Source organism: Schistocerca gregaria, chromosome 1, assembly GCF_023897955.1.
Source record: "Schistocerca gregaria isolate iqSchGreg1 chromosome 1, iqSchGreg1.2, whole genome shotgun sequence".
Taxonomy (NCBI): Eukaryota; Metazoa; Arthropoda; class Insecta; order Orthoptera; family Acrididae; genus Schistocerca; species Schistocerca gregaria.
In genome coordinates this window covers 159,711,099-159,732,742 of record NC_064920.1, presented here as the reverse complement: position 1 = coordinate 159,732,742, position 21,644 = coordinate 159,711,099, and the positions used below count along the sequence as shown (strand labels likewise).

The following is a 21,644-nucleotide window of genomic DNA, read 5'->3' as shown; positions in this document are numbered from 1 at the left end:
TGTCAAAAAGAATTTACGTTACAATACTAATTACTTTTGATAAGTAACAAGAGTAATATTGTCACATTATATATACAATCAAGTCCAAATCCAAAAGTAGAGTCATCAATGAAATACAACACTCAAGTATTCCAGGATATGCAAGCACTACAAGTACAAGAAATTTTGAGAATTTTCTGTAAATGAGAAATACTAAGTAACAATTATTTGCTGAACTGGCTACCTGTAGCACACCATGTGGTGATGCCAAGTACTCCACTATACATTCAGCATAACTCATGATATTTCTCCCCTCTCCTGGAGAAATAGGAACCAATTACATCATACTAGATTTAGATCTTGTCAGTAGCCCTCTGCAGGATAGTGCAGGACCTTCATATTCAGTTTGTGTTGTCAAATCCTCTTCACTATGATGAGCATTGATTATAGCCCCTCCTATTGAAGCTTTGCAATCATTGAGTGGTCGTTCAATTTCCTTGAATGAGAAGCCCCTGTTACTGATCTGCACCTCAGGACTCCTCCCCCCCCCCCCCCCCCCCCCCAATAGAAGGTAACATAGGAACAACATTTGTTGCTTTTTAGCATTGCAAACTCAAAAATAAAAAAGACCTGTCCTGGAACTTTTCTGAAAAAGGGAATATTACAAAATTCTATATCATCAAGATTAAAATTTATTTTTGTATTGGTTGATTTCACATGGAATGACACTGGGCAAAAGATACAGAAGCTGCATCTGCTTTCTTGAAACAAGTCTTTATCATATCTTTCTTGTCTTTTATCCTGTGCAGTTTAAAACATGTGAAGAATAACTTTTATTATCTTATCGCCTCCTTGCCCTTTTAGTACAAGTCCAACTCATTTGTTTCCCACAAGTTTTTGTTCATTGAGGTACCTGAGAGTAAATGCATAGTGGAAAAACCTGATTTATCTAGATACCAAAAACATTTTTTTTTCATGGAATGGAAAAAGCTTTGTAAACAAGATCCTTATTTATTCTTTTGTTAACTGTCGAGAATGATGCATATTCTCATGTAAAGTAACAATTTTCAAAAACTTAGATTGAATAACTTTACAAATTTTGAAAGTCATAAAAAAATTTTGTGATCTTGTTGAGTTTTGAAATCCATAAAAGTTATTAGGCACTTATAATGCTGTTATAAAACTCTAGTTTTCATTCCTAAAAATTCAAACCTAAAGTAAATGTCCTTTTTCTTCATTTCACTCAAGGTTACTTCAGAAGGCGAGCATGTTTACTGCACTTTATGGAGAGTGATTCCTCATTTCAGAATAAACTGCTTCTCCCTCTGAAGGATGTCACTATGGCTTTTCTTGTAATAAATGACTCTTGTATCTTCTTTAGTGATTCAGTCATGAATCATGGTTAATAGCAAGCCTCTAAGTGTACTAATTTTTCTGTAGCACTGTCAGAGTCAGAAAAAATTTGTCCTACCATATCTAAAACCTGGAGATTAGGTTTGAGATGGCCTGGCAGTATTTATGACATTTTAAATTGAAATGTGATCTGATGTCACAGAAATTTATGTTAACCTCGTTTGTTGGTGCATACTTTGCTGCTTTCTTGTTATAGGTTTTTATTGAGTAGTGTAGGACTCCCCACAGACTCGTAACTCATGATTCAGCTTCCTATTCCATTTGTCCTTCTCACTGCCTGTTAAACTGAAAGCTTGGACATCAGTTTCACTAAATACAAATCCAAGTTGAATGTTAAACTGAAAGAACAACAAAACTGCATTACAGTGGGACACAGATTTCAGATGGAGGCTTAAAGCATTGCTGTGGCATTTGATCTATTTGTTGTGTAGTTACCATGTGGTGGCATGTTTTGCTCAGGTGCACAGATTGCTGTGAAAGGAAAAATGATAATTACCCAATTGTGGCACTAAGATCATTTACTTTTTCTGCTCTAGAGTGGTCAATACCTGCATTACAGTGTAAATTCTAGTAACTTAGTATTCAGGCTGTCGACTCTTCATGATAAGCTACGTGCTCCCATTTCCTTGTCACTTATTCTCATCACTAAATAGTTTACAGGATTACGTGTATATCTAAAATGTAAAGAGAAGATAGATTGCTACTTAGCATAAAGATGACATGTAAAGTAGGATACAGACACAGTTAAAAGACCTTTAGGCATTAGATTTCAGCCAAAGCATTTGTCAGAAAAAGAAAGTGAAACACACGCACATTGATTCACACAAGCCAGCAAACCTCATGCACATATGACTGCCAACTCCAGCACCTTGGGCCAGAATGCAACTGTCACGTGGAATGGAAGAAGCAGTCCATTCTATGTAATAGTTACATTCTCGTCCAAGCTGCCAGAGATGACAGTCATAATTGCTTGACGTGTGCTTGCTTGCATGAATGAATGTGTGTGTGCTTCTCTTCCTTCTTCTGATGAAGGCTGTGGCCAAAAGCTAAAGGTAAGTATCTTTTAATTGTGCTTGTCTGCAACTTAATGTGTCATCTTTATGGTAAGTAGCAGTCTTATGTTTTCCTAGCATTGTTGATATTCCAACCTGAAGTTTCTATTGTTCTACAGCTCCATATGGTGTATCCCTCTTGCCCAACACGATTGAAAGTTCTTGTATCACAAAAATATGTATCCTCATCCTGTCATTAGATCTTGGACTTTGTTGCGCAGTGCACCTTCATCAAGCCCAATGGAAATGGGTGTTGATTCAGCTACCACCATCTTACTATTAACATTACTTCCTAATGCTGCGTTGTGCAGTGACAACTCTGCAACTTTTTCCTGTTTCTTTATTAGTTGCTGAAAGACATGGTCCCTGTTAAACAATATAATTGTCTTTTCTCGCATCATTAGTATACATTGTTTTGCTTTAATTTTATGAAGCTGGATGCAGCTGCTTCCCATTGTCTTTTGCTATTAGAAACTCAGTAGTTGAGAACGAAACGTCAGGGAGAAGAAGTTCTACAGATCGATCACGGCAATTTAGCCCGGAAGTGTTTACTGATGAAGACGCCGGCCGTGAAAGCCTACATGGGATGATTCAATAGTTTAAGTTTCCTCTCTATTCTTGTACTTGTTGTAGGAAACACTCCGTTCACATCTTCTTGGTTGTTGTCAGCATCATTAAAATTTGTTTCCTCTGAACTCTTTTGCCACATGGTTCAGATATTCAAACTGTTCATCCAATGCCACAGCATCCTTGTTTAAATCATTGTTTAAGCTTTCAGATTTGTTATTCGTGTTCTTGTACAAGTTATTAATCAAGGCAGCCAAACCTGTTCTCTATATATGGACTGATATTTTTCCCATTATGGACAAATCTGTTAGTTACATTTACACGAGCTGGTACTGTCTTTGATGTCCACTGCACCTCTCTCAGCCGTCACAGTCACTTGTCAGATACTGTCCTAGAATAAACTGGCACAAAAGTTAGGATGAAGTTGTATCTTGCAAAACCGGAGCCATGTAGTCCCCAGTTGGTCAGTCAGCATGCATAAGCAGTCTGCCTGCAGTTGTACTATGATACTGTGTAGGTTATGTGCCAGCCACTTTCTGGGGCTAATTGACTGGTTTGCATACTGTTTATTGATTCAGATTGGTCTGGTACGTGCAAAGTTCATAAAATGCATAATCAATGTGTTTGGTAGTGATTGGTCGACATCAGTTGGTGAATATTATACCACCACTATAAACTTCTCTAATACATCAAAATGTTCTGCGTCGCTTGCACATGATGAATCTCTTATTTAATGATACCATTGTCTTAGATCAGGCAGTCATTATTCAGTTGCCATTTTTAGTTTCTAAAACTATATCTCATAATGGTTTGCTGACAATAATTGTAAAAAAATATGCACATTACTACACTTTAGTGAATTTTGCATTTTTGCAAAATATAAGTAGTTCATTGAAAGGTAGCTATACAAAACATGAATCACCTTTTATTTTGGTGGCTTCAGTGCTCCACACACAGGCTGCTGTGGCCAGAGGCAGTGGTTGTGGTCACACATGTGTGAGTTGTAGTTGTATGAACATGTGTGTGCTTTCTACTTCAGAAGAAGGCCGTTTGAAGGCCTTTTGACTGAAAGCTAAAATGTATAGCAGTCCTTTTGTTGTGCCTGTCCACAACTACTTCTCCTCTACATGGTGGGCAGCAATCTATTCTTTCCCTAATTAACAGAATTTTGTCATTTCAAGTCTGTCTCAGTCACTGACTGTTGTTTTTTTGGTGTGGAACATTAATAGAAACTTTAATGATTGTAAGCATTATACTAGCATTTTCAGTCCAGTAAAGTGAAAAACTCCATCAACTAAACTATCTGAAGTGTATCTACAATTTTTAAAATATATTTGCTCAGGAGAAAATGTTCTAATATCAACCAGTAATCACTAACTGTACTTTTATCTTTAACATTCTCTACTTTGTTTTTCTATTTATCTTGAAATTTATACTTACATTGCTATACTTTACCTACTTAAACAAAGGCTTATTGTGGTTTATGTTATCCTTTGCAGATATTCGATTTTGAGTTAACACCAGAAGAGATGGAAATATTAAACAACTTGGACCATGGAGAACAAGGACGTATTTTGGATTTTGGCTTCTTCAAAGGGTATGTCTTTACGGTACCTGATTGTGAAAACTTTTTCAAATATCACACAGTGTCACAGCCTATCTGTAAAGAGACAGCAGCTTTTATGCTAGCATGCAGCCTTTTAAGCCTATATAGAGTATAGACAATATCATTAATTTTAGTTATCAGTGCTGTCTATAAAAGTTGTTTATCTCTTTGATGATATTTATCTGGAAAGGTGTTCCCCATTTCAAAGTGTTCTTCCTCAACTATGAAACACTGTGATAGTACAATAACCATGAGACCATTCAGGCTAGTAATGCGCTATAGAACTGGAGGCATGGAACAGACAACAGCCACATAAACAAAACATTGCTAAACTTTTGGACAGTGTTATTTTTCAGAGCTTATTATTACAAAATACTCATTGACAGCTATTTCATTTCGACTGACTACAATGTAAAATGTGGCCCGACATTCCTTTTGCACCTGAACTAAATGTATCTGGCGTGATGAGATAGCAATATATTTAAGATTTGAACTGCTCATTCTGATCACTGATATGGCAACAGTGGTTTTCAAGTAAGTTTTTTTTTTTAATTTTTTAATTATTGGGTCCTTTGATCGTATGTAGTACAATGTACAGGATAATATTGGACTTATTACTAACTTCAAAATGATACATATTTAAATAATCATTTTTCAACATGATACCAATTTCAATAGTTGTAGTTCTTACAATGATACAATGTTACAAATTACAGTAGCCTTAGTTCTTAACAGTTATTCTGGTCCAAGTATTCCTTTATTGAGTAGAAACAGCAGTACTGTAGATATTCTCTGACAGATCTTTCAAAAGCACTAATATTTTGTAAGCATTTTATACTATTTGATATTATAGAGTTTAATACCCAGATAGCATGTACCTTTCTGATACAAACTGGTACTGGCTGGGGTACATGCAAGTTATATTTTATTCGAGTATTATAATCATGTATATCTTTGTTTTTTGAAGTATTATCATCGTTTCCAATCATATACTTTTTTACGTACATTAGTGTGTCAACAATAAACATACATGGTAGAGGTAGTATATTCAGTGCTTTAAATGTTGGTTTGCAGGACTATTGAGCACCACTCCCTGTCATAATGCTAATGGCTCTTTTTTTGTGTTCTGAAAGTCCCTTGAGCTGCTGGGGAATTTCCTCAGAATGTGAGTCCATACTTGAGATGGACATTGAAGTATGCATAATAGGCACACAATAGTGCCTGTTCATTTATGCATCGTTTGAGAACCCTAAGAAGATAACAGCCCGTGCTCAGCTTGACATTAATTTGTTCTATGTGTTTGTCCCATTTTAAGTCTCTTTGTATCCAGTTGCCGAGAAATTTTGTAGCCTCATCATTTACAATAGGATGTTGATTGATTTTTATTTCTGGGTATATCACTGTGGTGTTTTGGTGGTTATGGAAATTTAAGGCTACTGTTTTGTTGTTGTTTATTATCAACTGATTTTCTGCTGTCCAATTACTTAGATGTTTTGTAACTGTATTTACTTCTTCTTGTATATCTTAATTTTTTGCTGCTTTTACCAGTATTGTTGTGTCGTCAGCAAACAGTATTACTTTGTGGGAATCAATATGTATATCCAAATCATTGATATATAACAAGAAAAGTAGGGGTCCCATTACTGATCCTTGCAGTACCCCGTAAGTGATTGGGCTTTCCGATGATACATATTCTGTGATTATTCGTGCTTTATCATCTATATGTCTGATGGATACTTTTTGTTTATGGTCGCTGAGAAATGAATGAATCCAATCATTTGCCAACCCCCTAATTCCATAGTGCTCTAGCTTCTTCAATAGGGTTTTGTGGTTTACCATATCAAAGGCTTTGGTTAGTTCCAAAAATATACCTGTTGTTTGTTGCTTTTCATCTATTGTTTTTAATACAGTAGATATGCATTCATAGATTGCTGTCTCCATTGATTTCTTGCTTCTAAAGCCATGTTGAGTATTAGATAGCACACTATTTTTGTTTGTAAACTTTAACAACTTACTCATAATTTTTTCTATTACTTTTGAGAAACCGGGTGTTAATGTAATGGGACGATAGTTTATTACTTCATCTTTGTCCCCAGCTTTGAAAAATAGGGATGACTTTTGATGCTTTTAGATGATCTGGAAAGATGCCTGACTCTAGGGAACAGTTGCATAAGTGAGTAAGGGGGTCAGTTATATTTGGGATACAGAGTTTTAGGATTCTGTTCGGTATACCATCAATTCCTGCTGAGTATGTTGTCTGACAGCCTTCAATGTCTCCTCCCTGCTTACTTGGTCCACAAACATTGAAAATTTATTACTGTTGCACTTGTTTACCGCTTGATGGCGAGTTGAACTAAAATTAGTTTATAAATTTTCAGCTATCCCAGTGAAGTATTTGTTGAATATGTTTGCTGTTTCTCTAGGCTGTAAACTCTTTTTATTGTTGTTTATCAAGACAATGTTCTCCTCAGTTCTCTTATTTTTGCCAGTTTCTTTTTTAATGATGTCCCACATAGCTTTCACTTTATTTGTAGAATTATTTATGTAGTAATCATTGTACATTCTTTTTGCCTGTTTAAAGACCTTTTGTAAGATTTTAGTGTATGTTTTGTAGTGAGTATGCATTTCCTCAGTTGCATTATTTTCTTCTGTGGAGCTCCCTTTTTTTCTGGCAAGACGTTCTGATTCCCTTAGTAATCCAACCCTTTCCTCTTGTCTTCTCTCTTATATTTACCATTTTTTGAGGGAAGACTGTATCAAAATGCTTTACCATATTTTCTAGAAAAATATTGAATTTCGAATTCAGATTTTGCTTTTTGTAGCCATCAGACCAGTCTTCAGTATGCAATAGTGAGTTAAAGTGGTCAATGCTTTTCTGCCTGTAGATCCTTCTCTTGACCTTTAGTAAGTTATTCTTAACCGGTCTTCCTTCCTTTGTGGTGGTAAGTATTTGAGCTTTGTGGTCACTGTATCCTGTGTTAAACACTTTTACTGACCACTCCAATTTCTCTTTATCAATCAGGATTTGATCTAAACCTGTCTGACTGGTTGGTGTTATTCTTGTTGCAAATTTAACTGTGGCTGTAAGGTTATGTGTTTTAATGAGATTGCCAAGGGCGGTTTTCTGTTTACATTTACTAAGAAAATTATGTTAAAGTCACCACATACTACAACATCACACCTTGTTTTATGCAGCTTATTTAAGGTAATTTCCATTTTTTCTAAAAATACCTCAAACTTTGGTACACTGTAGCTATTCTCAAACCTAATTTTGGAATTTTTATCACTGTCATCTCAAAGTCTTTTTCACAACTTAGGGAGGTGACATTATCTATTTTAGTAACCTCTGTATTATCTTTTACATATATGGCTACACCTCCATAGTGACCACTAGGTCTACAATAGTACTCAGTCAGAGTGAAATTGTGTAGGCAAATAGATTTAATTAAGTTCTCGTTAAGCCAGTGTTCTGAAAGACACATTACGAAAATATCCTCTAGTTCATGCATTAATAAAATATTTGGTTCTTCTATTTTATTCCTTAGGGACTGAACATTTTGGTGAAAGATCTTTACCTACCTTCAGTTTAAATGTTTCTTGTTTGTGCAATTTGCAGCTACTGCTTTTGACAGTAAAAAGTCATTCAGATGAGGAGGCTGCTTGATGTTTCTTCTAGTTGGGCGAGATGAGCCTTCCCTAGTAATCCATTTCTCCTAGGTACTCTGATTTGCAATCTTTTTGTGCTTCTTGTCACTCTTGTTTACAAGACGGCAGATTTCTTCAGCCAAGAACTGTTTGCCATAGTAATTCAAATGTAGGCTATGACTGGTATGCATGTCTCTGTTTAATGTACTGACATCTATTAGATTCACAGAAGGATATTTTTTTGCACAGTTCATTTATCTCAATGTTCACTCTTTCTATCAGTTTGTTTGCCGGCCGCGGTGGTCTCGCGGTTCTAGGCACGCAGTCCAGAACCGTGTGACTGCTACAATCGCAGGTTCGAATTCTGCCTCGGGCATGGATGTGTGTGATGTCCTTAGGTTAGTCAGGTTTAAGTAGTTCTAAGTTCTAGGGGACTAATGACCACAACAGTTGAGTCCCATAGTGCTCAGAGCCATTTGAGCCAGTTTGTTTACACATGACCAGGGCAAGTCATACCTATGGGATTAATTTACCACAGTTACGTTTGTTTTGTTTAATTTGGGCAGCACACTGTCGAGAACTGTAATGAGTATTTTACCTTTATCTCTGGCAACGTCGTTTGCGCCTGCACAAATTACGACACAGTCATTAAAGTCAAGGTTTTCACATGTTTTTGCAAGAGTCTTTGTAACTTCTTCCATTCCTGCCCCTGGCTTTATAAAGGCTTGTACACTTAGGTTTGACTGTGTGTGTGTCACTTTTTCCGCCAGTTGACGGCCTTGACTATTGGCAAAAATTAGTACTTTTTTGTCTTTTTTGTGTTGGTCATGTTTTGAAACAGTAGTAGATTTCACAGAACGTGACTCCTACTGTTTTTTAATAGTTTCTGGACTCACTTGTTTTTCAGCTACACTGTTCCCAGATTTGTTTGGAGTTTTTTTCTTTTTTTTCTTTTTTTTTAAGCATTTACTTTGATATGTCCAAGTTTTGTGCTTGAGGCTGCTGTACTTTTTTCGTTTACTTTACTGGTGTCCAATATTGTTTGGAGCTTGTGTTAATAATATTCTTCTTAATTATTACCGTCCCGATTTTCCAACTGTTTCTCTAGTTGGATTACAGTCCTTTTTAGTTCTTCTATTTCACTATTTCTTGCGGATATCACAATACGAAAGTTGTCACAATGCTTACACTTGTCGTGCACTGAACTTGCTTCTGTCTTTTCACTTGCTTTCGATCTTGTGATGTTTTCATGTACGTTTTTTACTTTTAACTTACAGCAATAACATTTCCCTGGTTGGATTAAACTAGTTTTTCTGCACTGGTTGCATAGAAACTCATTTTGTTTCATGATTTTCACGGAACTCGAATTTCGCGTACCTTTTTTCACCGCCATCTTAATGTAATTGCCGCATAAATGCTACACAACTGCCCAGGGAGGAGAATAAAGTCTCTGCACTGATTAGTTCATTGTTCACCTTTCGGTATTTGGTAAGAACAGTGGCAGATAGTAGTGGCTTCACTTTTGGGGAGGCACGTAGTAACAAGCATGTGGGTCCACGAACAGTAACAAGCACATGGGCCCATGAACAGCAGTATGACAAAAATCAACAGGTTTTGTGAACAGTTTGGTGAAGAGCCACAAGGTCATAGGACTTCGATGACGTGAGAGAATAAATCTTTTCACCTAGGATGTGGTTTGGATGCTCCCCATGTGCTAAAGTTGGTGTGTCAGTGAAGCATTCGCCTTGTAAGTTGACTAGAAAGAGGGTTCCAGAACTTAGAATTAGCAGGAGCACATTGCAACTCCACATGAAAATGGACTTAGCTGTTAAAGTGGTGAGGACATGGAGATGTATCAAGCTGTATAGGTATAATGGTGGTGTGCATAAGTGTAGGTGTTATTAAAATTGCAATGCAATAATTGCATCTGTAAAGGGATACACTGGTCACCCTTTATTGGGACTGTAGCTCATCTGGGTGACATGTTGTATCAGGTGGACTGGACGATGGGAGAAAAGAGGCTTTGAGCATGAAGGGAAGGGTGGCTGAGTACTAGGAGAGAAAGGCACAAGGGAATGGAATTTTGAATGTGGCATCCATAAGCTCCACTTGGTTCGAGTTTGGTGAGTTGTGTGTGGCCCATGATAAAGTGATGAGGTGGAGGAGTAGATCAAGAGGGGGAAATAAACAGAGGAGTGTGGGAGTGTAGAATGTGTGGAGCAGGTAGGGCAGTGTCATGTAGACAGGCTGGAAGAGGACATGTGAATGGGGCTACAGAGACTGAGGCCAGCAGGGTGGTGGCACTGAAGCATGTGTTGTAATGAGAATTACTATCCATGCAGTACAGAGAAACTCCTTTTGGGAAAGGGGGGGGGGCAGATAGCATGGATTATTGATGATCACAGCTAAATTGACCATCACCGACCATCCAGTGGTGGAACATGGTGCTGAGCACATAACGCTTAACATCAGTGTTTGATTCACAACCTATTATCTGAAGAGTGGATCTAAGCCCCCAGTACCAGCTTCTCTACATAACATAAATGGGAATTGTCCTGACATATCCATCAATCCTGCAAACCACCTGGCCTCAAATTCTACTAAATCTTGTCCCACACCATCCTCCAACACTGTCCCCATACAACATGCTTCACATATTCTACACTCATACTCTCCTCAACAAAGACTTCATCTTTCTCTGTTCTATCTTCCCCTCTCAATTTACTCTTTCACTTCATTGCCTGCAACATCCAACTCCTGCTTACTCTGTGGTGAGCTCTCTGCTCCCATAGTCTCATCATTCACTTGTTTCCTCTACGCGCCACACGCACCTGCCATCCCCTTCAGCCATCAGCCACCTTTCCCTCCAACCCTTGCTGCTTCTTGTCACCTCCTTTCCTTTCTCCGCTCACCCACTCCATCCAACACAATGTGTCAGACAGAAAGAGGGGCGGGGGGGGGGGGGGGGGGGGGTGTTGTGTTAATTTGTGGTGATTCTTGAAGGAATCTGAGAGGAAAAGTAACCAGAGGTACTTCTAGCCACTTATAGATTTGATATCAGTCATAAATTACCCTAGGCAAGTTGCTCAAGACAGTCAGTACTGTCGTTATATGCTGAAGAGCAAAAGAAACTGGTACACCTGCATAATATTGTGTAAGGCCCCTGCCTCTCAGAGTTGTGTCTGGACACATCAGGTATCCCATATGACTCCAGCTGCACAATCCCCACGCTGTTACAGAGCCTCCATCAGTTTGAATGGTTCCCTGCTGACGTGCAGGGTCCATGGATTGTATCTGTACACGTCCATCCACTCCATACAATTTGAAATGAGGCTCATCTGACCTGACATCATGTTTCCAGTCATCAAAAGTCCAATGTTGGTGTTGACAGGCATAAAGCTTTGTGTCGTGCAGTCAACAAGGGTATGTTAATCAGGGACCTAGAAACAACGGAGAGGCTCCGTCCCCGCCGTGGTGGTCCACAACCCCACGACGACTACCACAGTCTACTTCACCCCCCTGCTGCCCCACACTGAACCCAGTGTTATTGTGCGGCTCGGCCCCCGGTGGACCCCCCAGGGAACATCTCACACCAGACGAGTGTAACCCCTATGTTTGCGTGGTAGAGTAATGGTGTATGCCTACATGGAGAACTTGTTTGCGCAGCAATCGCCGACATAGTGTAACTGAGGCGGAATAAGGGTACACAAGTGGGCCTTTGGCTCCAAAAGCCCATATCAATGATGTTTCATTGAAAGGTTCACTCACTGAAACTTGTTGATGGCCCAGTATTGAAATCTGTAGCAATTTGTAGAAGGGTTGCACTTCTGTCCACATTGAATGATTCTCTTCACACATCATTGGTCCCGTTCTTGCAGGGTATTCATGGTACACTCGTGAAATGATCATATGGGAAAATTCCCACTTCATCACTATCTCGGTGATGCTATGTCCCATCACTCATGCGCCGACTAGAACACCACATTAAAACTCACTTAAATGTTTATAACCTGCCATTGTAGTAGCAGTAACAGACCTAACAATTGTGCCAGATGCTTGTTGTCTTATATAGGTGTTGCCAACCGCAGTGCTGTATTCTGCCTGTTTATTTATCTCTGTATTTGAATATGCATGCCTATACCAGTTTCTTTGACACTTTAGTGTACATAATGTATTAATTCAACAAGTAGGATTTAAAGTGACACGTGCCTAGCTGGTAGTAAACAGATTGTCAGATCACAACCAGCTAGCTCTATTTGTAGTTCACCCAAAGAAAACAGTGAAGCTGATTAAGGGCTGAACTATAGATTTTTAAAGAAAGCTTAAGAATTCTGACTGAAGTAAGTTTACACTGAGTCTAATGCTAACTCTAAATTAAACATATTTCTTAAAAAGTTGGTATCCATTTTTGAAAGTAGTTTTCCCAAGGAGGTAATTAAATGCATTGATGGCAAGTCACTGAAGAAACCTAGGATTGCTACGAACATAACAGTCTCTTCACAAGGAAAAAAATGACATGCACAAAATATTGAGAACAGCTAATCATGCAAAAATACTTATAAACAGTACCGTAATGTATTACGAAAATTGCAGAAAAACGTCCAGGAGTATGCACATCTTGTCAGAAATTGACAGTTCAAATAATAAAATTAATATTGAGTACTGTTAAAAGTGAGACAGAGAAGTAATATTTCTTTAAAAGAGAGTGGTAACGTTGTAAAGGGAGATTCATGTGTAGCAGATATTTTTATAATTACTTTTTAAAAATAGGTGAGAAAATTGGTGCAAATAGTCCAGAAAAGACAGTAAAACAGTGCACTGATGAAGCAATGCAGAAGACATTTAGTGAATTAAAAATTAACCTCACATTCTCACATCCCCATTTGAAAAAAGGGAGATCATAATCACTCCAAAAACAAAGTTTATGTAGGGAGCACAAAATTTCCAATAAGACACTAAAAAGTTATGGCTCTATATTATGTATAAGGTGTACAACTTTGCTTCCACCATTTTTTTTCAACATTTGAGGCTTTAATGGAACAAATTTGTTACACATGTATCATTCAAAGTATTTTTCATTGCTGGCCACTACTTTCTCCCATTTTTCGGGTGGTGTGCAAATCCCGTGTCGAAAAAATTGTTCCTCTTTTGAAGCAATCCATGAATCCATCCAATTTGTGACTTCTTCATGAGATCGGAAGTGTTGGTCAGCCACGCGATGCACCATTGATCTAAACAGGTGATAGTCAGAAGGAGCAATGTCTGAAGAATATGGTAGGTGGGGTAGGACTTCCCATTTTCACCATTTCCAAGTACGTTTTGACCTCTTTTGCAACGTGGGGTCGAGTGTTGTTGTGCTTCAAAATTCCTTTATTGTGCCTCTCGCTGTATTGCTTAATGCTTTGCTCAAATGCATTAATTGTGTTCAATAACAAGCACCTGTGATTGTTTCACTTGGTTTTAACACCTCATTGTACACGATGCCGAATTGGTCCCACCAAATGCAGAGTACGATCTTGGAGTGTGAATATTCAGTTTGGCCGTCAACGTGGAAGCATGCATGGGATATACCCATGATTTTTTGCGTTTAGGGTTATCGTAATGAACCCATTTTTCGTTCCTGTTAAAAAGCAATGCAGAAATCCCTTCCATTTTTGCCTCTGAAGCAACTGTTCACAAACACACAAATGCCATTCAACGTCTCTTGGTTTCAGCTCAAACGGTATCCAAGTTCCTTATTTCTGAATAATGCCCATAGCCTTGAGACGTTTTGAAATGGCTTTCTGTGTCACTGCCACTAATCATGCCAGTCTTCTTGAGTTTGACGCGAGTCTTCACTCAGCAATGTTTTCAATACTGCATCACCGAAAACATTCTCTCTTCCACCACTATGCTGTTTTATGACGTTAAAATCACCGTTCTTGAAGCATTGAAACCACTCACAACATGTTCTTTCACTAATAGTGTCCTTACCGTACATACTTGAGTGTATTCAATGGGAATCAGCCACCGTTTATTCATATTGAAACAAAACAGTAACACTTCCTGCAAATGATGAGAATTAGGCCTGTAAACTAACATTTTCAATCAAGAACAAGTTTATAATGCAGAGACAAATTGACTAATGTTTGAATGAGGTTGTGTTGACCAAGATCTAAACAAACTGCCTGATGTCTGCGATCTATTTCTTTCAACCGCTACTTACCATTGTCGCCACCTATCGGCAAATTGTGGAAGCAAAGTTTTATACCTTGTAACATTCTTAGTCACTTGTGAAATGCATGATTAACTCAGGTTATACATGTACATGCGTTTGCAGAAATATATACCAATAAAATTCTCTTGAACTTCCAGCTGTGTCAAGTGATTTAAAATCCACGAGGTTTAAAATCAATGATCTGTCAGCCCCATGAGGTTTAAAATCAATGATCTGTCAGCCCCAAAACAGCCATGCCAGCCTGTAGGACAGCGGGTAGAATCACTATTGCGTCATCTGAACATGCACTGTGACCAGGCGACACATTCAACAGCTGATTGTCCAGCTAGAAGAGTTAAACATAGGCCGTATAGTGGGGCTGCAGAGGCTGAGTATTCCTGTTGTTGTGTTGTGTGCCATGCCAATCGTACAGACACTACCACTGGCTGTTGTCAGCAACGCACACATAACATGTAGTATCTGGACATCCAATATGCACTACAAGCAGGCAGGACCAACAGATTGTGCACCACATTCAAACAGATCCCACAGTTATGGTGGAGTCTATTCAGTGTTCTGTCCTGCCTTCTATGCAACATCCCATAAGCACTAGTACCATTGGTAGATGGTTGCATGAAGTAGGGTTTGCTGCATGCTGATTCTTATGATGCCTGTCACACACACTCCCACAGTGTTGTGCCCTACTTGCCTCGTCTCAAGATACTGATAGCTGCAGAGGCCCAGAATAATTTTAGATTTACTGCGGTAGTGGTGTGGTTGCATTCCTGGATATTTTTTAATATATTATTTTATGTCATTTTAGCTGAGAACCATAACTATGTAGCTGCATTTATGGATGGCTCTAAACATGGGACTCCATTTGTTGCTCTGTTGTTTTCCCTGATCATGTCTTCACGATTCAACTGTCTCAAGACTTTACTATCTGCTATGCAGAATTATGCATGATCTTGCAGGAGCTGGAGGAAAAGAAACGTGGTTCGAGTGCTAAATTCCTTGTCTGTTCATATTCTCAGAGTGCCCTTCACCCTCTACAACACCTGTACCCAGCAGATAAAGTAGTCCAGGATGTCACCAGACTGGGGAAGAAGCTGACTTTCTGTTGGGTACTAGGGCACATGGGTACTATGGGGAATGAAAAAGTGGATGTAGCAGCCAAGGAGGCATGTCGTGTCTTCAGATACTTCAGTGTGTGATGCCGTTACATGTTATGACCTTGCAGAGTCATGCGTCAATGAGAAGAATAGTGACTTGTAAATGACAACAGTAAGCTGCATCTTATAAGTTCACAATGCTGTCCTGTTGTACCTTCTTCCTGTCATGCAGGTAGGATTAGGTCCTCCTCATTCACCTTCACATAGGCCACAGCTGTATGATGTGTGGCTTCTAGCTCTGGTGAGAGAACTCTCCAATGTGTGTTGCCCTTGATGTATAGATCTCAGGATGCCACATTTTACTAGTCTGTGTTTTATTTCCAGACCAAAGGGGGCAATTCATTTGTCCACAGATTTGACCCCTACTTTATCTAACTATCAAATGAATGTGTTAAAGTTTTGAAACCTTCGTGAACTGTTTCACTTGTTCCGTAAAATTACAAGGTGATGTTTTTAAGGTGTTATTGGGGTGGTTGGCTCATCCATGCTTCTTCTTAGTGATCACCCACCACATAGTCCTGGGTATTTATTGTAGCTTTCCTCTTGTCTTGTTTCAATTCACATAACAGTTTTAGAACATCTTAACAATTTCAATATGTGAGCTAGTGTAGTTGTGTGGGTATTCACCGGCCAATTGGGAGAGAGTGAGTACCATTTTACTTCAGATAATTTTTTATTTCTTTCCTGACATTTTCTCAATTTCACCCAAATTCCTTCCTAAAAATTTCATTGTGGGTGCTGATAAACTCATTGTTGAGCACACCTAACATTCCCTCATCCCCACCCACCCGCGCACACACACACCTGTCATCAGCAACAATGGGCATGGGCCCCTGCAGGTTGACAGCAGGTCATCTTTAGTGAGAAGTCCCATTTATGCCTCAGAGGCAGGTCTTCATCTGGAGGTGCAGTGGGGGTGCACCACGAAGAGTGCTCTCTCATCACAGGTCCTGCCAGCTTAATGCAATGGCGTGTGAAGCAATATCGTATGGTGCCCGTTCATGTTAGTATGGTGTCAGGCCCCTGTGGTTGTAAATACAAGTGTGCAGACATCAGAGCATTGACTAATACAGATCTCAAGTGTAATCCTGTGATAGTGCATCCCATGTTGCTCGCTTTACACCATTAGTGTTCCTAAAGGGCTCCATGACAGACAGACGGTATATGGATGGGGTCCTGCAAATGGTGGCTTTGCTGTTCGTGAACACCCACCCCATGCTCTATTTGAACAGGACAATGCTTGTCCTCATATTTCTGCCACTTCCTGAGCATATCTTGGCAGCTGTGCAAACTCTTCCATTACCATTCACATCACCAACTCTCCCCTCAATCGCAAAATGGGGGGGTTACATGAAGCGTGTCATCAGGACTCCATCTCCATCCATCAACCTGGAGCAACTGCATGCTCAGGTGTGAGCAGCATGGGCTGTATTATCACAGGACTGCATCTGAGATCTGTAAAACTCCATGCTGCAATATCTGAATGCTTGGATTCACAACCTGGTGCTATGCTAACATAAACATTTTGTGACACAGTGCATATTGGTCCTTTAGAGTTGAAAGTGTAATCATTTTGTAGATGTGGCACTATCTGCCAGTCTGTAAACAATGATCACAATCTGTCTTGTCCTTCTTTTTATTACAAACAAGGTGTTTTATATTTGTTCTGTTGAAACATTACACATCATAACATTTATCATGAACTTGATCTATGAAACAAGTAACTAACTAACTAACTAACTAATGTCACACCCCAGTTGAAGTGCAGTACAATATAGCTGCTCAGGACATTATAATCATATACAAGACTTTACTGTGGCTGTGTTAAGAACTGAAAATCAGTTCACCAGATGTAATGGTATGAACTTATTGAATCTACTGTTAATGTATCAGTGTATGTGTATGTTTATTCTTAACTACTTAGCTCTGAAGAAGGACCTGCCCAAAAGATTAGCAATGTTATCAGTATGCTTATTGACTACTAATTATCTCAACTGTATGGTGAGATGTTACTTTTAATCCTTTCATTATTTATAATCATTAAACAATGAACATTGTATGTTATGATCTAATTCTAATAAGTCTGTGCAATTTCAGGGTTGAAAACCATCCTGAGTATCCCTTCAAGGGAACAAAGAAAGATACTCATAATGCTGTCAACAATGTTTTCTCATCAGAAGAAAAACAGGTGGCTAAGCCACTTAATGCCCTCTGTGTGCAAAATGTTTGAGAAATTTAGTACAAGTAAGTAGAAAAAATATTGTTGTTGTGGTCTTCAGTCCTGAGACTGGTTTGATGCAGCTCTCCATGCTGCTCTATCCTGTGCAAGCTTCTTCATCTCCCAGTACCTACTGCAACCTACATCCTTCTGAATCTGCTTAGTGTATTCATCTCTTGGTCTCCCTCTACGATTTTTACCCTCCACCCTGCCCTCCAATACTATATTGATGATCCCTTGATGCCTCAGAACATGTCCTACCAATCGATCCCTTCTAGTCAAGTTGTGCCACAAACTTCTCTTCTCCTCAATCCTATTCAATATCTCCTCATTAGTTATGTGAACTACCCATCTAATCTTCAGCATTCTCTTGTAGCACCACATTTCGAAAGCTTCTATTCTCTTCTTGTTCAAACTATTTATCGTCCATGTTTCACTTCCATACATGGCTACACTCCATACAAATACTTTCATAAATGACTTCCTGACACTTAAATCTATACTCGATGTTAACAAATTTCTCTTCTTCAGAAACGCTTTCCTTGCCATTGCCAGTCTACATTTTATATCCTCTCTACTTCAACCATCATCAGTTATTTTGCTACCCAAATAGCAAAACTCCTTTACTACTTTAAGTGTCTCATTTCCTAATATAATACCCTCAGCATCTCCCGACCTAATTCGACTACATTCCATTATCCTCGTTTTGCTTTTGTTGATGTTCATCTTATATCCTCCTTTCAAGACGCTATCCATTCCGTTGAACTGCTCTTCCAAGTCATAGCTGTCTCTGACAGAATTACAATGTCATTGGCGCACCTCAAGGTTTTTATTTATCCTCCGTGGATTTTAATACCTACTCCGAATTTTTCTTTTGTTTCCTTCGGTGCTTGCTCAATATACAGATTGAATTACATCGGGGAGAGGCTACAACCCTGTCTCACTTGCTTCCCAACCACTTTTTCCCTTTCATGCCCCTCAATTTGAACGATTTTGATAATCACTCTGTGAGTAATAAATTAGCAAATATGTAACTTTTGAATGAAATGATGCAAGTAGAATTGATAAAAATTGTGAATACTTTGCAAATGTTTGAATGAAGAACTTCAGTTCTATGTTTCAGCTCATCACAGTGGATCATAACAGGACAGGCATTCGAGAACACTCTCTCAGGGTATTTATATGATTAGATAAATCAAGAAATATATAGATGGCATAAAAATTGTTGAGAAATGAATGAGATATAAATGATTCTTCTGATGCATTAAATAAATGTACAGAAATTATTTAGTGTTTTAAACCTATCTCCTTGTCAAAGTTATGTGCAGTATAACTGAACACTTCACCTTCATAATACTCTTCATTGATGAAACATTACATAAAACAGAGTACAGTCTCTCATGTAAAAACGATAATTTAACATGTTAACTGCCGCACACAGTCAGAAGTGAATGTCTCTCTCTTCATGACCCATGTTCTTGCTCTTAGATCTGACAAGTCAAATAGTGTACCAGAAAAAAGAGTTATTCAGAGATGCACCTCCAACAGTTCAAGGAAAAATTGTTGACTCTTTCTAATCAGTCCTGGTAATGATTCTCTTTGCAAATAACACAGCATCTTATCACAGAATGGTGCTTTGTTTACAGGAGTTTCTTGGTTGCTGATCTATTTTAAAATGTTATACTTAGACTTTCAAGCTTTAAAAGTGGCCAGTATACTGCATTAAAGATATCATGAAGGAATTTATAAATGTTTCTACACAGCGGCAATAACATGCTGGCATCTTGAGAAGAGATGGGTGACATTGGCATGTGTGTTAGCAGTTAGCTGTTACATTTCAACGATCTGTCCCGTGATGCTGCCCATGAACGTTTACCTTGACTATTTTCTTACGGTTGCCTTCTCATAGTTTCTTGATGCTGTGGGCTTGTTATGCAGTGCCACCAACTCTCGCCATGTGACTTCGTTCTATTTGCACAGAATAGAGAGCTGTAAGAGAGCCGTATAATATTCAAGCTGCAAAATGACGTAACTGCCTTTTAAAGAATTCTTCTATATTTTGTTGCTCTAGTGAAACATTTATATACAAAGCAGATCTCATATTAACTAGATCAACATTTTTGAAGTGAATCACATAACATCACAGAAGAGAGTGACATTTCTCTTCTGCTTTGTTTGATTGTTTCTGGGCATTGACATTGTAGGCAATGCCTCTTTCTCTCTGCCTTCCAAAACACCATCAAGCAATGATGCCAAATCATAAGTAACCCTTTCACAGCAGATGGAGACGCTTGATCACTTTTGCACTTTGATGGTGCCCCGTGCCCATGCTTCTTTCATCCTCTCTGTACATATGTCAACACAAAGTGCGCTCAGTGGGAAGTTCTATAAATACTAACTTCCTGAATAACGTTTTTACACAAACATCTCTCACCTGATCATAAGGAAAAGATGAAAGATGATTTTTCCCCCTAGATGTACTACCACAGCACATGTATTAGACAGTTAGCAGTGATAACATTCCTGCATGTTTAAGGTGAAACCCCAGCTCACATTCATGAAAGGCTGAAGAATATTGTGGTGGTGCTGCAAAGGATGTCACCACAGTTAGACATTTGGTTTGATAATGTAAGCAATTATTCATAAAAGCTCTTGGCCGGCCCACTTCTGAAGTGACTATGTCAAATATGCAATGTGCATATAACAGTACTCAATCAGCCTTTTGGGTAAAAGCTCATGAATTCTGTCACAACCTTTTCATTGCTAAAGGCACTATGATTACCACTATTAATAAATGTGGTTCCTCAAAGGTTTGTGTGTAATGGTTATTAGGGACTCTGACCATTTAGAATAAAAAGATGTGAAAATAATAGCCACCAGCTTGCTATAAAGCTTCAAAAAGCAAAGAGAAAAATTATGATCAGATATTGATCAGATATTGTCATGGGTATGAGAGTTTATTTCTTTGAATGTGAATTTAAATGGAGTATTTACTGGCTTAACACAATGATAGCAAAATAAACAAACAATTAAATAGTGAGAACTTTGCCATCTGGAAAAGTAATTCACAGGCTTCAGTTATTAAATAACACCAAAGAGGTAAAATACACATAAAGGGTGATCAAAAAGTTTCTGTTTGAAGGCCGTGCAGTCCAGAATCGTTGCCATGAGCATTGAGGAAATCACCCCACCAATGCATCAGATTGAGGATACCAGTTTGGCAGAACACTTTGTTTTGCTGTGTAACAAAGTCTGTTACTGCCTGCTGCACATCCTTGTCTGACATGAATTATCAGCCCTCCAAGGCCCTTTTTAAGGGACCAAAGGCGTTGATAATCACATAGGGAGAGATCACGACTGGAGGGCAGGTGCTTGAATATTGCCTGCTTTAGTTGGTATGACTTCTGCATTACAACATTTGCAATGTGGGAACATGCGTTATCATGAAGCAGTAGCACCCCACATCATGCGCCATTCCACAGTGGTGTTTTTTGACATACAAGCTGGTCCACACCCATTCTTCATTCTCCAGTGACTGTCTATTGCTCTTAGACTTTTGGCCAAGAAAAGAATAACAGCACATTGGTCCTGTATGGATGCATTTGGTAACAATGTCATCAACTTCATGTTTCTGCATTTACTGCATACGCATCAGAAAGGCACAAATTCCTCACTGATCCTTTGCATGAATGTGAGTGCTTGTATGCCTGCATCGGAGTTGGGCTGTGTTGTATATGTAGGGTGATTCACAAAGATATGCAAATATTTTAATATGCTATTCTACAAGGAAAACCAA

The 21,644-nt window shown here is 38.7% G+C and overlaps 1 protein-coding gene across 2 annotated transcripts in view; it reads left to right on the top strand.

Moving 5' to 3' along the window:
- LOC126335394 (1,5-anhydro-D-fructose reductase-like) overlaps positions 1-19,134 on the top strand; it is a 62,025-nt gene extending 42,891 nt beyond the window's left edge. Inside the window, exons 6-8 of one of the 2 annotated variants that reach the window (XM_049998623.1) lie at positions 4,511-4,608; positions 17,728-17,874; positions 18,972-19,134. In XM_049998623.1, coding sequence (XP_049854580.1) covers positions 4,511-4,608; positions 17,728-17,860 — 231 coding nt within the window. In that variant the 3' untranslated portion in view covers positions 17,861-17,874; positions 18,972-19,134. Of the gene's footprint in view, positions 1-4,510; positions 4,609-17,727; positions 17,875-18,958 lie in introns of both variants that reach the window. The other variant, XM_049998634.1, reaches the window with a different exon arrangement.
- The last annotated feature ends 2,510 nt before the right edge of the window (positions 19,135-21,644 follow it).